The 13,186-nt window shown below is 51.8% G+C and overlaps 1 protein-coding gene across 8 annotated transcripts in view; it reads left to right on the top strand.

Moving 5' to 3' along the window:
* ST14 (ST14 transmembrane serine protease matriptase) overlaps nucleotides 1–13,186 on the top strand; it is a 21,630-nt gene continuing 8,444 nt past the window's right edge. Inside the window, exons 1-5 of one of the 8 annotated variants that reach the window (XM_031556862.2) lie at nucleotides 1–169; nucleotides 11,214–11,373; nucleotides 11,614–11,741; nucleotides 12,267–12,337; nucleotides 12,806–12,966. In XM_031556862.2, the coding sequence (XP_031412722.1) occupies nucleotides 11,217–11,373; nucleotides 11,614–11,741; nucleotides 12,267–12,337; nucleotides 12,806–12,966 (517 nt within the window). In that variant the 5' untranslated portion in view covers nucleotides 1–169; nucleotides 11,214–11,216. Of the gene's footprint in view, nucleotides 170–298; nucleotides 509–3,515; nucleotides 3,667–3,847; nucleotides 4,088–8,039; nucleotides 8,152–8,333; nucleotides 8,487–10,291; nucleotides 10,359–11,213; nucleotides 11,374–11,613; nucleotides 11,742–12,266; nucleotides 12,338–12,805; nucleotides 12,967–13,186 lie in introns of those variants that run through there. The other 7 variants (XM_019622964.2, XM_010723607.3, XM_085209164.1 and 4 more) reach the window with 7 other exon arrangements.

A 13,186-nucleotide genomic window follows, 5' to 3' on the forward strand; every position in this document is an offset into this window, starting at 1 on the left:
GGAAATCGTCAGTTGTACCCAATGTTCACCAGGAGATCACACTCCTTTGCTGGAGCCGGGGGCTGCCGGTTCAGCTGGAAACTGCAGTGCTTCTGGATGACGTTTTCCCCTCCTCCCACTGAATCAGCCTTTTATTTACCCATTGGAATGCAAAGTAACAGGACACCCTGTGAGTTTTATCTCTCTCCCAATCTTTTGTATCGCTGTCTAAGTTGCCAGACCGGATTGGAAGTTTTAGCTGCAGACATTTGTGGGGTGGTTTCAGGGTTGTCTGGCAGGAATCTGGGTGGGAGGGTACTGCTGGTGAAATTTGAATTTGGGAGTCACACTGAGAACAGAATCCCTGAGACGCTGCAGCAAGGAAAACCCTTTGTCACTGACTCCGAATCCGGCCCATCGCTGGTGTGGCCATGTGGATGGATGGTGCTTCTTTGTGGAGTTAGAATTACTGGGAACTGCCTCCACCAGAAGACGTTTCCCCTGCAGGCAGCCTGCCTTCGCTCCTTGTGTAAGCAGCTACCTTTTCTTCTTTTCCCTGCGTGGCATTTCCAGGGCTGGGAGCTGATGTGAAAGAATTCTGTTTGGTCAGATGGTGTTTGCTCCTCCAGCAGCTAATCCCTGTCTCCTCTGGGACTCTCCTGGGGGTAGAGCTCGCTGTGGTTTAGCTCTTGGAACTTGTGTACAGTTATAACAAAGACAGACTTGTTTCTCAAAGTTTCAGTTGTACCTAAAGCAAGTAATCTCCTTCCTAAAGGTATTTTTAAACCTCAACTTTCTGCTCTCATGCTGCTGTTGTGGCCATACAGATAAGGCATACAGAGGAAGCTAGGTGGAAGAGGTGACAGCCTTTATTGAATGAACTGCTATAAGTGGGCAGAAATGGAGGCTTTGTTTGTTGCTGACTGCTACCATTGCAAGTGAGTAATTTGCTTGGTCTTTCTGCTTTAATTACATCTTTCTTAATAGTGGAGATGGACTTGCTGAGTTCAGCATCCTTCAGTCAGGCCAGAGAGACACGTGGCATGTCTGCTAGTGCAAAAGCACGTGGCATATGCTTATTGAGAATGGTGCTTTGATGTTTTGGGTCTGTGCAGTGGTCAGAAGTAGCAGGCCATCACCTGCCGTGGCAACTTAGCCATTATTGCAACACAGCCACTGTGCTTGGGCAGCAAAGAAAAGGGAATCCTGTCATTTAGGGCTCTGAACTGACTGCCTTCCAGCTATGTAATATTTTATATTCAGCACATGGATTGCTTTCTTGTTTTCCCAGCAATGATTGTATCTCCTTTTTCAAAGAGCCAACTGGGCTAATGAATTAGTTTGCAGAATGTCAGTGGCTTGTATGACAGGAAGCACTGAGCATTTGCAGCTCTGCGTGAGACCAAGAGCTGTGGATCTTTGCAAGAGACACCTTAGGTCTCAAAGAGTGAGACTGCCCTCATTAGCCACATCCCAGAGCATAGCATTTTCTTGGCACCTGCCTGGAGGAGACTAATTGATATGCAGAAGAGGAGGATGAATTTGCAGAAACAAAGAGCAGTAGTTCAGCTCAGAGTAGCTGCTTTGTACATAAGTTGTTTTACTGGGGTATTAAATCAGATTGGAGCACCTGCAGTCAGGCAGGGAAGGAAAAGCTGTAAAACTGGAGTGCTGGGAAGGGCTGGGCATCAGGAGAGAGCTCAGAGCAGCTCCTGACATCAGCCAGCCAGGTAATTTCAGCAGTCTGACTAACAAAGGCACCTTTTGAAGGGGAATACCTTAAATCTGGAAATAGTTCCTGCCCTGTGGTGCTCAGCAAGCAAATGGGATTCCAGTGGCTGATAAGGGAGCTGGGAAAGCAGTAGCAGAAACATTTCTGTAGGAGCACAGAAATTAAGTTTTTCACCCAGAGAGAAAACAGCAGGATCAGAGAGCAGACATCATCTCTTTTTCCCCAGGGAGACACCTGCAAAAGGGACAGGAAGCTTGCACTCTGCAGGAGACATTTTATAGCAAGGGCAAACAAAGGTAACCCAGCACGCATCTCCCTGCGGCGCTGTGAATCAGCATGCAGCTTCTGTTCCACCAAAGTAGAGAGGTGGCAGGTGTGTGTGTTCAGGTATGGAAAGAGTCAGTTTCAGGGCTGGAGGCAATCGGTTTAAAAGGAGGACCAGTTCAGACTGACTTTTTGAGGGGTATGTTGTGTGGTGGTATAGATTATGACATGTAGCATGGAGAAAGGAAGAACTTTTTCAAGAAAGGTGGTTTTGGTGTCTTTGATGCTGGATGTAGGAAACCTAGGAATTAGTGTCATTGGAGTCATCTTCCCAAGAAGAGGAAAACAGTGGTGTAAAACTATGTTAGGAATGCAGATTTTGGTGCTGAAAGCTCTCTTTTAGGTCTGCATTAGAACACCCTGAAAACTCAGATCTTTTCTTCTGATCTCTCCTTCTCATCCCTGGCAGTGCTGCTTAATACGAGGCTGTGCAATCCCTGGGACACGTTGCCCAAATCTTGCAGTGTGGGATTTGGATATAGTGTGGTTTCTGCTGTGTTGTGTGTCATTTTGCATCTGTTTTCCTCTGGCTGGAGAAAGATTAATTGAAGAGACCTTTAAAGGCCATCTGTGCTGCTACTTGAGGGATCTAAATGGGGGTACAGGAGGGACAGAAAGGCTGTAGTGCTGTATGAGGGATCGGGGTTGGGGTACATGATGCACAGCAGTCTGTGCTGCTGCCTGGGGGATCTGAGTGGGGATGCTGGGAGGAGCTGTGTTACTATAGAAGGGATCTTTGTGGGGTACATGTGGACAGAGGGGCTGTGCTGCTACCTCGTGGACGTGGGTGTGAGTTCTGAGGGGACAGAGAGGCTGAGCCTCTGCTTCAGGGATGTGGGACAGAGAGGACAGCTGGTACTTGAAGGGTGTGAGTGTGAGTACAAGGGGTACAGAGGATCTGTATCGCCACTTCAGGGATCTGGGTGAGGGTTGTGGATGGACAGAGGAGCTGCTGCTCTGCTTGAAGGAATCTGGTGGGAGTGCTGGATGGACAGAGGGTCTGTGCTCTGCCCATGGGATCGGGGTTGGGTACATGGTAGCTGCATGGCTTTGCTTCTATTTAAGGATGTGAGTGAAGGTTCTGGATGGGCAGACGGGCTGTGTTGTTACCTGGGGGATCTGGGTACGTGGTGGACAAGGAGACATGCTGCTGGTGGAGGTATCTGAACTGGGGTCCATCTGCTGGAGGCATCAGGGTTTGGGTACCAGATGGACAGAGGAACTGCTGCTATTCCAGGGATCTGAACGGGATGTTGGACCGGATGATCTTGAAGGTCTTTTCCAACCTCGGAGATTCTGTGATTCTGTGACTGGGGGAACAGTTAAGGACACGCTGTGCTCGGGCAAACAGCGGGCAGCTCCCCGGGGTTCCTACGGGACGGCTGTTGTCACTCTGTTGCCCGACGGGCAGCACGCAAAGAACGGGCAATGCCAGCCGCCCGCTTCACCCCAACCACGACCCGCTCGGCTCCCGGGCCGCTTCCTGCTTCCCGTCCCGCACCTGCCGGAGGGCCGGGCCGGGGGAGGAGCCGCGGAGCGCCGCGCCATGGCGGCCTGAGCCGGCGGCGCTGGGCATGGAGCGCGGCCCCGAGGCGCCCGGCGGCGGCATGAAGTACACGGCACGGCTCCAGGTGAGCGTGAGCCCCAACCGCGGGATGGGGGAACAGAGGAAGGCCGGAGATGCCCTCCGCTTCGTGATTCGCGGTGCTGAGGTTGAATCAGTGACGGCCGCTCGCGATTTCACTTAAATGCGCCGCGGTGCGTTGCTGGGTTCGGGTTGCCGAGCAGCGTTGCTCGTTAACCGGGAGTTACCTGCGTGCTTAAGCAGCGTGCCCGGCGCTCTGCACCCACAGCTCGTTCAGTTCAGCTGACAGTGAGCTGCGCTTTTCTCGCTCCCCTGCTGTTGGGAGCCTGGGCTGCTGCTGGTTGTCATCTGACGGCGGGTCGCCGGAGCGCTGAGGAGGAAGCTGGCCCGCAGCAGGAGAAACTGGTCTCCCTGCTTCCAGCCCTGCGTGCAGCCCGGCACAGGGAGAGTCGTCTGCAGTGTGATGGGTGAGGTCCTGTGTCACCCTTGTGCCAAGTGCCGGTTGTTCTCCAGGAAAAAGGACGTTAGGGATCCTCACAGCCTGCTGCTGTAATGGGACCAGGGTGATGGCCGCAGGCTGCGCCAGGGGAAGCGCGGGTTGGATGTTAGGAACAACTTCTTCTCCAATGCACTGCACAGCTGCACGGGGGGTCACCATCCCTGGGGGTGTTCAGAGCCGTGGGATGCGGCACTGAGGGATGTGGGCAGTGGGGGTGGAGCTGAGTCTGGGGATCTGAGAAGTTTTTTCCAACCTGAATGATCGTATGGCAGCTGTGGGTTTCGTACATCTTCACGTCACGGCTGGATGCTCAAACCACCTCTGTCACACTGCGCTGAGCTGCCAGGATCGGGGACGTGGCACGTCCTTCCCTGGGGTCTGAGCACAAGAAGAGCTGATGTGCTCTGGTAGGTCTGTCCTTGCAGATGAACACTTTGTGGAGTTTGTTTCTGGTCGTTCAACTGCTGTTGGGCTTGGTGGACCTGGAAACATGGCGGTGGAGCAGATGGGAGTGTTTTGCAATGACTGTGCTTCCTGCTGTGAGATTTACAGCCCGTGGGTGCAGTGCATGGGGAAGCTAATCCTCGTCCTTAGAAAGGTGCAGAGCTTTTCTCTCAGGCAGTGCCAGTGGCTGCTGGGTGAGCTGCTGCTTGGGCCAGTTCTGCTGCTCTTCTTGCCAAAGGCAAAGACGGATAAGGAAGGCACGGTGAGAGAGAGGCTGAGGTTGATCGAGAGTGCGGAGGACCTTTGCTCTGTAAACAAAAGATCACTGTAAAACTATTGAGGGAACAGGGAGAGCGGTATTGAGGGCCAGACTGGGGAATGTATGGGACCAAAGGTTCTCACCTTGCTCGGGGAGAGCACACCATTTCCAACCAAAGGCCGTGCAGTCTCACCTTACAGAAGGTGTGCTGTGATATCTGGGCAATGAGCTCACACAGAGAAGAGAACAGCTACTGCAGCGGCTGAGTAAGAGTGGATTTGCTGATAGAAGGCTTTGCTTGGTCGGAGATTCTGGTATTTCCCCTGCTGTTGACCCCAAGTATTGAAATATCTTGGCCCAAGTCCACCTCGAGACTGGAAGAGCCAGTAAAGAGTGTGGGCGAAACGTAATGATGAGCTTAGGATGCTTCACTGAGGTCTGGAGCACAGCTGTTTTTTGTTGTTCAGGCACTACTCTGCACCAGGCAAGTTCTAAATAAGCTATTTGCATCTGTGGCACGCTTCTCTTCTGGGCTTTGGAAATCGGGGAGGAATTTCAAGAATCACAGCTATATGTCAGGCCTCTGAGGCGACTTTAATTCCCACCTCTCAATCTTATATGAAAAAAATCTGCTACAACAGAAACACAAATAGATGTGGTCACTCCTATGAGCTGTGTGTTGCATGACACAGCTGTGCTGATAAGGCTGATGCCAGGCCTGTGCTGTCCTGAGCAAACATTAACTTAGTTTCTTCTGTAATTAACCCAAGGGAATTCGGTTTCTCTGTGACTCAGGATGGTCACAAGATAATTGAATGCTATAAAGACCTCTGTTTGGAATTGGTGTATGACAGGTATCTTTCCCTGTTAAACTTGTCCTCTCTGCCTGGAAGTTGGACAGTCTGGAGGATTCTGTCCCTTATTCCCTTCTTGGTTCAGATGCCATCGTTTTACAGTGCAATTACCCTTAATAAGGAACTACTGGAGGAAAATAAAACACTGATAAAGTTTCGACAGTGCTTTACTGCCAATACCGGGGTAACGCAATGTGGACATCCCTTAATGAAACTTAACTCTTATGTTTGCCATTTCCATGCCGTTCTTATCAAGAATTTGTGTGAAAATTATCCTTGTAAGTTTTTTTCTGGTGCAGTACTGAGGTTTTCAGCAGGTGTTGGTGTTGGTCTCAAGTTGGTGTAGCTGCACTTGAGCTACGTGGGTGAAGTGAGTTGCACACTGTGCACATGCTCTCAAGTAGCTTTTAGGGGTATTTTTTGATGTGAAACAAGTTGTTTCCTCATGTACCAGCACCATAAAACTGTTTTGGTCTTTAAGTATCATCTGGAAAACTTTGGGTTTTGAAAGAACGATTTTCTGCGCTCTTTCTGCACAGCAGTGCACAAGCCTAATGTACAGTAAACCCTTGGAAGGTCTCTGGGATCTGAACTGCTCCTCTGAAATGCTCGTTTCTCTTCCTCTGCCAGGCCCAAGGAATGCAGTTGGTAATAAAACACCACTTGAGCAGCAACTTCCCTTTCTGCACCCCCATCAAGTCTCAGTCTTGAGAAAATAAATATATTTTGAAGACGTGTAGTGAGAGTAAGGTGTGGGATGTGATGGTGTCCTCGCTTTGCTCAGGCACGTGAGGCTTTTGTACCCACTTCAGAAGGAGAAGCTTTGCTGCAGCAAAGCAGCTGGATGTGATGCAGTGTGTGTTATTTGGAGGCAGGCAGCCTCCCTGTGCAACTGTGGGAGATCTGTGAGCCCACTCCACTCATCTCCAAGGCCAGGCTGTCCCAGGCCGTGAGCCTGCCCTGCTGCCTGCAGCCAGAGCTGGCTGATGAGGTGGCTGATGGCTGCCATCCCTCTCATTTCCAGATCTGCACACTGCTCATGTGATAATTGTTTTAGATTTTATTGAGCGGGTGTGGCTGGAAAAGGGGAGGTGAGAACTGCCTCTTGGATACACAGGCTGGGATCCGAAGGGTGTGATTACTTGGCAAGGATCAGGTAATGGTCTGATGTCTCTCCTTCATCTCAGGAGACCTCCCCCAGGTCCTCTCTGACTTTGCACTGCATCTCTTGGCTGTGTGCATTGGTGTCAGACAGGGAGCCGTAGTGCAGACCTGGAGCAGAGGGAAGGAAAGGGGCTGTGCAGAGCCACGCAGCTGCCAGCAGAGCTGGGTGATGCTGTTGGTCACAAAGCTGCTGTTCGCTTCTGTGTGGATCTGTGGCAGAGGAGATGGGACTGGAATGTGGTAGCAGTCGAGGGAAGCAGTTGAATCCCATATCTGTGTTGTGCTGGGCAAACAAATTAACTGCTGATGATAAGAGACAGGTGAAACTCATGGCCAAGAGCCCAGTAGCTGTGTGGGGCAGAGTCCAGTGAGGCAGACATGGGACACCAGGTCAGAGGACGTGCCTGGGAGGGGTGCAGAGCAGAGGGGGCTGTTGGTGTGTGGGCCGTGCCGAGCTGCCCTGCTGGCACTGCCAGGCAAGCCTGAAACCAGCCAGGAAGGGTAATGAATCCCACATTGGCCAGCCCTCTGTAAACATCCCAGAAATCCTCTTGCTGGTCACCTCCTGACCTTGCTGGGAGTCCCTGCTGCAGGAGAATCTCTGCTTTCCAGTAAGTCATCTCCCATCCAGACTCTGCTGTGGCAGTTCCCACCCTCCCTCTGTGCTTGCTGCATTTCCTGCTAACAGAATTAGTCACTTCTGCATCTTCTGGTTTGTCCAGTCAGGCCGATTACGGTTGCTGTCTAAAAATAAATTACGTAGCTGTTTTACTGAGGAGTGGGAAGGTTTGCTTACATACTGGATGTCACTGGGGAGCTGCATGCAGGAGGTCTCAGTTTACATCTCTGTGCACACTCCTCTCCTCATCCTCCTCACCGTCTGCGTTCCAGGAGAAACTGAGGTGTGGGAGAAGTGAGGCACCCTCTGAAAACAGGTGCTGAGTGCAGGAGTCCCAGTCCTTGGTCTGTTTTGCTGAGAAATCAAGGCTTTGCGGAGGTGAGTGGGACATGCTGAGGGTGGCACAGGACGCTGCAGTTCCCCACGCTGCAGCCCAGCAGTCTGACCACTAAATGAACAGCTGAAGGCTCACCTGCTGGTTGGTTGAGGGCTTTTTGGTCTTCTTTTTTTGGGGGGCAGTTTGGGCTGTTGCTTGCTCTTCCACATCAGGAAAGGACTCGGATTATTAAACACTGACTTCCCGACTCTTTACCATATGCACAAGAGGCTCCTTCTTGTCACCTGGAGGCTTTTCAGAAGTAAGCTGCGGAGAAAGCACACTTCCCTCTGTGCCCTGGTGGTTACAGCTCAGGGTAAGCTGCTCCTGTGTGCCTGTCCTGCCTCCTCAGCAGTGACACACATCTTTCTGGCCCTTTCACTCGCTTGGCACACGTGACTTTCCTCCCAGGACACTGCATGGCAGCAGCACCAGTCAGAAACCTCCGTGCCTACCGGAGAGCCCTGCAGCCAGCAAGGGCTGAGTGAGGAGGAGCAAGAGGAAGTAACTGAACCTGTGACTAACGCGGGGAGAATATCAAGGAAGGTTTTCTGTTAAGGTTTAGAGAAGTCATTTCCTTGTGAGGGGTGAGAGAGTCAGACCTCGGATCGCTTTGTGCTGGCGAGTGTCTCTTGGGGAATCATGAGCAAGGTGAGAGCGGGACATGCGTTGGCATCCTCTCTGATTTACATCTGCAGATGCTGTTGTGGTGAAGGGAATGTTTGGTCTGGGTGAGGAAAATGCACAGCAACAGTCAGCTAAAGGAGATTTAAAAAATGGTCATCTTTCTCTTGATTTTACTGCGATCTTTTGGCTCTTTCTTGCTTTTGGTTCCATCTGGTTTCTGCCTGGCTGAGGGGCACTGAGGAGCAGTGGAGAGGAGCTGCTTTTCCCCGACAGGCAGGAGGGGCAGCACACTGAGGATGTGTAGCACACTGAGTGTGGAGCAGTGGCTGAACTGTGCTGTTTGGACACGGATGTGTCTGGTACTAAGGTCAAATGGGTGCTGAGTGTGGGCAGGAAAGATTATTCAGAGGTTGGGACAGAGCCTTGTCTGAAATCTTCTGGCATGGTCTGGTACATTCCCGTGGTGCTTGGGGAATGCTTCAGATCCTTTGTATTGACAAGGTACTTCTCAGGAATCACTTGCCCAACCTGCAGTATGCAACAGGTTTTCAGAGCATCTTCACCATGTCAGAGGAGGCTGGGAAACAATGGGGCTTGTGAGATGTGAGCATGGGAGAGGATGAGACCTTAAAGGAGAGAGTAGGGACAGAAACCTCTTTATCCCTGGACACTGGGATAAGCCCAGGAAAGCTGCTGCCAGGTGAACATCATTAAAGCCCTGGAGATTGTTCTCTTGCCATGGGCTCCTGCAGATGTTAGAAGTGAATTAAATACTTTCCTTTTGCTAATAACAGCAGCATATTGGAAATCCTGGAGGCCAGGACCTGGGAAGGGTTGGCTCTGCAAGCAGTGGGGAAGGGGAGATGCTGATGAGGTTTGTGGTTGGGTTCTTCCCTTTATGTGTCCTTTATGTGAGCTGTGATAGAAGACTCCCGAGCAGAAGGTTTGGGGGATTTGTTTGCTTTGGGAACTGATGGGAGCCAAGTGGCGTGGTTTGAGTGTGCAAAGATGGTGCATCAGGCACAGAATCTTGATTTTGATTGAAGAGTTTCTTGATTTGAGGCGTATACTTGTATTCAGGTTCTCTTTGTGTGTTTTCTCGTACAAAGTTCACTTGATTTGCATTTTCAAGTTCTGTGTGATGGTGGAAGCTAAGCCAGCAGCAGAGCAGTCGCAGTGGGATGGTCCTTGTGCCCTTCTGAGCCTTCTCTTTCTGCGGGCAGTGGCTGGATGTTGATGACAGAAACAGTCTGACACCTCAGAGATGATGCGGCTCACTTTGATTTGTTTTTGCCAATAATAGATAGCACAATTAAATGAAGGCTTCCTACCCCATGCTGTCATTTTTCCTGAGTCGTTGGAGTTTGTGACATTTGTCTTTGAGCAGTTGGTGACGTTTCTGAGCTCTGACACTGAGAGGGCAAGCAGCATCTGACCCAGCATCCTGCTGGCTGGAATGTTACCCCCTTCCAGAGCACAGCAATGCATTTGAAAGCAGCAGATTTGTGCTGGTCAGCATTTTGGGTTGTTGTGTCCTTGCTGTCAGCCGGAGCTGGAGGAGAGGACGTGCTGAGCTTCCTCCGTGCACAGCTAGAGCTGCCCTCAGCTGCACAAGCTCTCCCCATGCCGGGGGCACAAGGCATGCCCTCCCTCTGGAGGACATTTCCAAATTCCTGGTGTGTGCCCTGGCTCTCGGCTACACCCTCCAGCTTTCGTAAGGAGAGCGTGAAGTCATCCCTCCTCCTCTCTGTACACTGAGCGGGCACACAGGGCGAGCTTGTCTCATCAGCAGAGCATGGGGATGGGAGGTGGGTTTTCTCTCTCCAGTTTGCCCCAGCTGGAGGATGGAACGCACCGCTCTGATTCCCTCCCTGGCTGAAGCCTGGGCAGCTGCAGGTATGTGGGCAGGGCGAGGAGCTGGGGCAAGAAAGTGAAACTCCAGGCAGCAAGGGCTCACTGACACTGGTTCCTGCCCCGTGCTTTCATCCTGTGCGTGCAGAGCTGATGCAGGGCTGCGTGCTGTGACAGAGCCCTTCCCCTCGGTGGCCCAGCCCAGCGCAGGGCGGTGATGGCTGAGTGCTGCTGATGCCATTCCTCACTCCTGGGTGAGACCTGCTGATGTCTGCCAGCACGTTTGGTCCCGAGAGGCGGGCTGGCTGCTGGCGGGGGGGGGTTTGTTTGGTGTTCATCCTTGTGTGCTATTGCTTCTGTAAGTCATTTGTTCTGAGTGAGAGATCCAAGCAGGAATGTAGGAGTGTTGTGTTGGCCCAGCAAACGCACGGCGTGGTGTGAATGTACAGGGAGGAAGTAGTTTGCCTTCTGTTTCAGGCACACAGCACTGTTTATAGCCTGCTGTGTGCTGTGGGGTGGCACACCTGTCTCATAGCAGGTGTTGTGGAGAGGTGATTTTCTGTCTGCTTTTTCACTTACCTTGAGGTTCTGGGTTTGTGACCTGCCACGGCCGTGGGCTGTGTGTGGGCTCAAACTGATCAGCTTGGGTTAGGCCCAGAAGGAAGCATCCACTTCCTTTTGGGGCGCGAGGAGGAGGCAAATGTTAGCACTGCTGTCTGTGCAGGATCCTGCTTGGGGGTGGCTGTGGGACTGCTGGCACTGAGGTGTCTGTTGTGCTCTCAGTGATGCCCAAAGGCTCTGCTCTGTGTCTGCGGGTGCCTGACTGCTTTGCAGTTGGATCTCTCCAAACCAATCTCGGGGACTGACCTTTCCATTGTCCTGCCCTCTCTTCCCATACAGGACATGAACAACCTGGAGGAAGGGGTGGAGTTCCTCCCTGCCATGAACACCAAGAAGATGGAGAAGCGTGGCCCGAAGCGAAGGGTAGTTGTGACCATTCTGATCATTGCTTTTCTGCTCATCTCCCTTGTCACTGGCCTCCTGGTTTGGCACTTCAAATGTGAGTGTGATGTTAAGCTAATGTGGGGTGGTGGCATGCACTGGGAACATAACCCTGCTATTGTGGATTTGGAAGAGCTTCATCATTACCGAGTGTTGCTCACGTATGACCTTTCTATTAAGTGCAGTAGCAGCCAGAGGCTCCAGAAAGCAGAGAGCCCTTTTCTCCCCCATCACTGGAGATCAGCTGTGCCACAGTCCCTGCCCTGACTGCCTTTCCCTGTGAAATGTTACCTTCCAGACAGGAACGCGCCTGTGCGGAAAGTCTTCAATGGCCACCTGCGAGTTCTGAACTGGGAATTCATCGATGCCTATGAGAACTCCAGTTCTCCAGACTTCATCATGCTGGCTAAGAAGGTGAAGAGCACGGTAAGCGTTTTCTTGGATCCCTACTGCTGAGTTTTTATTTTTGTTCTGTGGCCGTAGAGATCCTACTTGGACCTTGGAGCTTTCTCACTTCTCTCAACTCTTCTTGCTCATCACAAGTCGCGTGACTCACTTTTAAATGGATCTTGCTATCACAGCTCCAGCCCGCTGCCACGGTGTCTCCCTGCCCTGTGGCCCAGTGTGCCATGTGGGGTTGCCTAGGCAAATCCCAGGACTGGCAGGTTACCCAGGTCTGGCATGTAGGGTCAGAGAGGAAAAGCAGCTCTACAGCTGAGCAAGCTTTGGGGCTGGGGCTGAGGCAGGAGCTGGCTGCAGGAGTCTGGACACTTGTCTCCTTCTTTCAGCTCTCCTTCTTCCACTCTTTGGCCCCTGCAGATTCCTGCACTCCTGGGATGCTGGGTATGTGTCCTGATTTTCCTCCAGAGGCTTGAAGCTCTATCTGTCATTGTCCTTTCTGCTCTCCTCACTTTAAGATGTGCTGATCATTCTTCTTTAAACTCCTCTTAGGTAGAGGATATCTACAGGAGTCATCCAGATATTGGCCCTTACCATAAGGAGACAATAATAACTGCGTTCAGGTGAGTGTTAGGAGATGCTATCTGAGCTGAGATCGGGAGTTCTGGGGTGTCACATTGGCCGTAAGACCCTCTTTGCTGGGCTGCTGTTGATGGAGGTACCTCAGTAGTCACCCCAAGTGAGGTGGTAAAGGTTGAGCAGTGAAAAGCAACCTCACAAGCATTGTGCTGAGCCAGAATATTGTTTTCTCCAATCTGTCTCATCATGTGCCGAGGGAGATGTCTTGGTGCAGTAAGCCCTATAAAACACAGCAGCTGGTGTCTGGCAGCCTGGAAAGGGTCTTCACAGACTGACTGGGGCCTTTGCTGGACTTCAGTTTGCTCAGCTTGTTATTGAGGCTATCCCTTTCCTGTGGTCATCCTCCAACAACAGCTTATCATTTGTCTGGCCCCTTCTCTTTTGATACGTCAGCCCTCCCATGTCTGTCTTTGCTGTCCTTGCCCTCACCCCATAATCACCCTCCCTCACAGCGAAGGCAGTGTCATTGCCTACTACTTGTCAGAGTTCATCGTCCCCAAGTACCGCGAGGAGAATCTTGAAAGGGCCATGGCAGACAAGCAGAATTTGGTCCAGAGGCTGAACCCACGGCTGCGAAACCCCACGCTGAAGGTGGAGTCAGTCATCGCTTTCCGTGAGTGTTGTGTTACTGTGTGGGACTGGGGAGGAAAGGGGAGGCCCTGCTGTTTCACTGGAGCATTTAGCTGCCAGCTGTACCCCTCCTTCGGGTGCCCTTGGCTGCAGGGGCTGCTTGAAGGGTAAGCACAAGCCACATCGGTGCAAACCCTAGCAACCTCTTCAGCTTTGTGTGAAGAGACTTTTCACAGCTCAAAGGGTGATAGCACCTCTGTTTC

Source organism: Meleagris gallopavo, chromosome 26 (assembly GCF_905368555.1).
Source record: "Meleagris gallopavo chromosome 26, MGAL_WU_HG_1.1, whole genome shotgun sequence".
In the NCBI taxonomy this organism is placed as follows: Eukaryota; Metazoa; Chordata; class Aves; order Galliformes; family Phasianidae; genus Meleagris; species Meleagris gallopavo.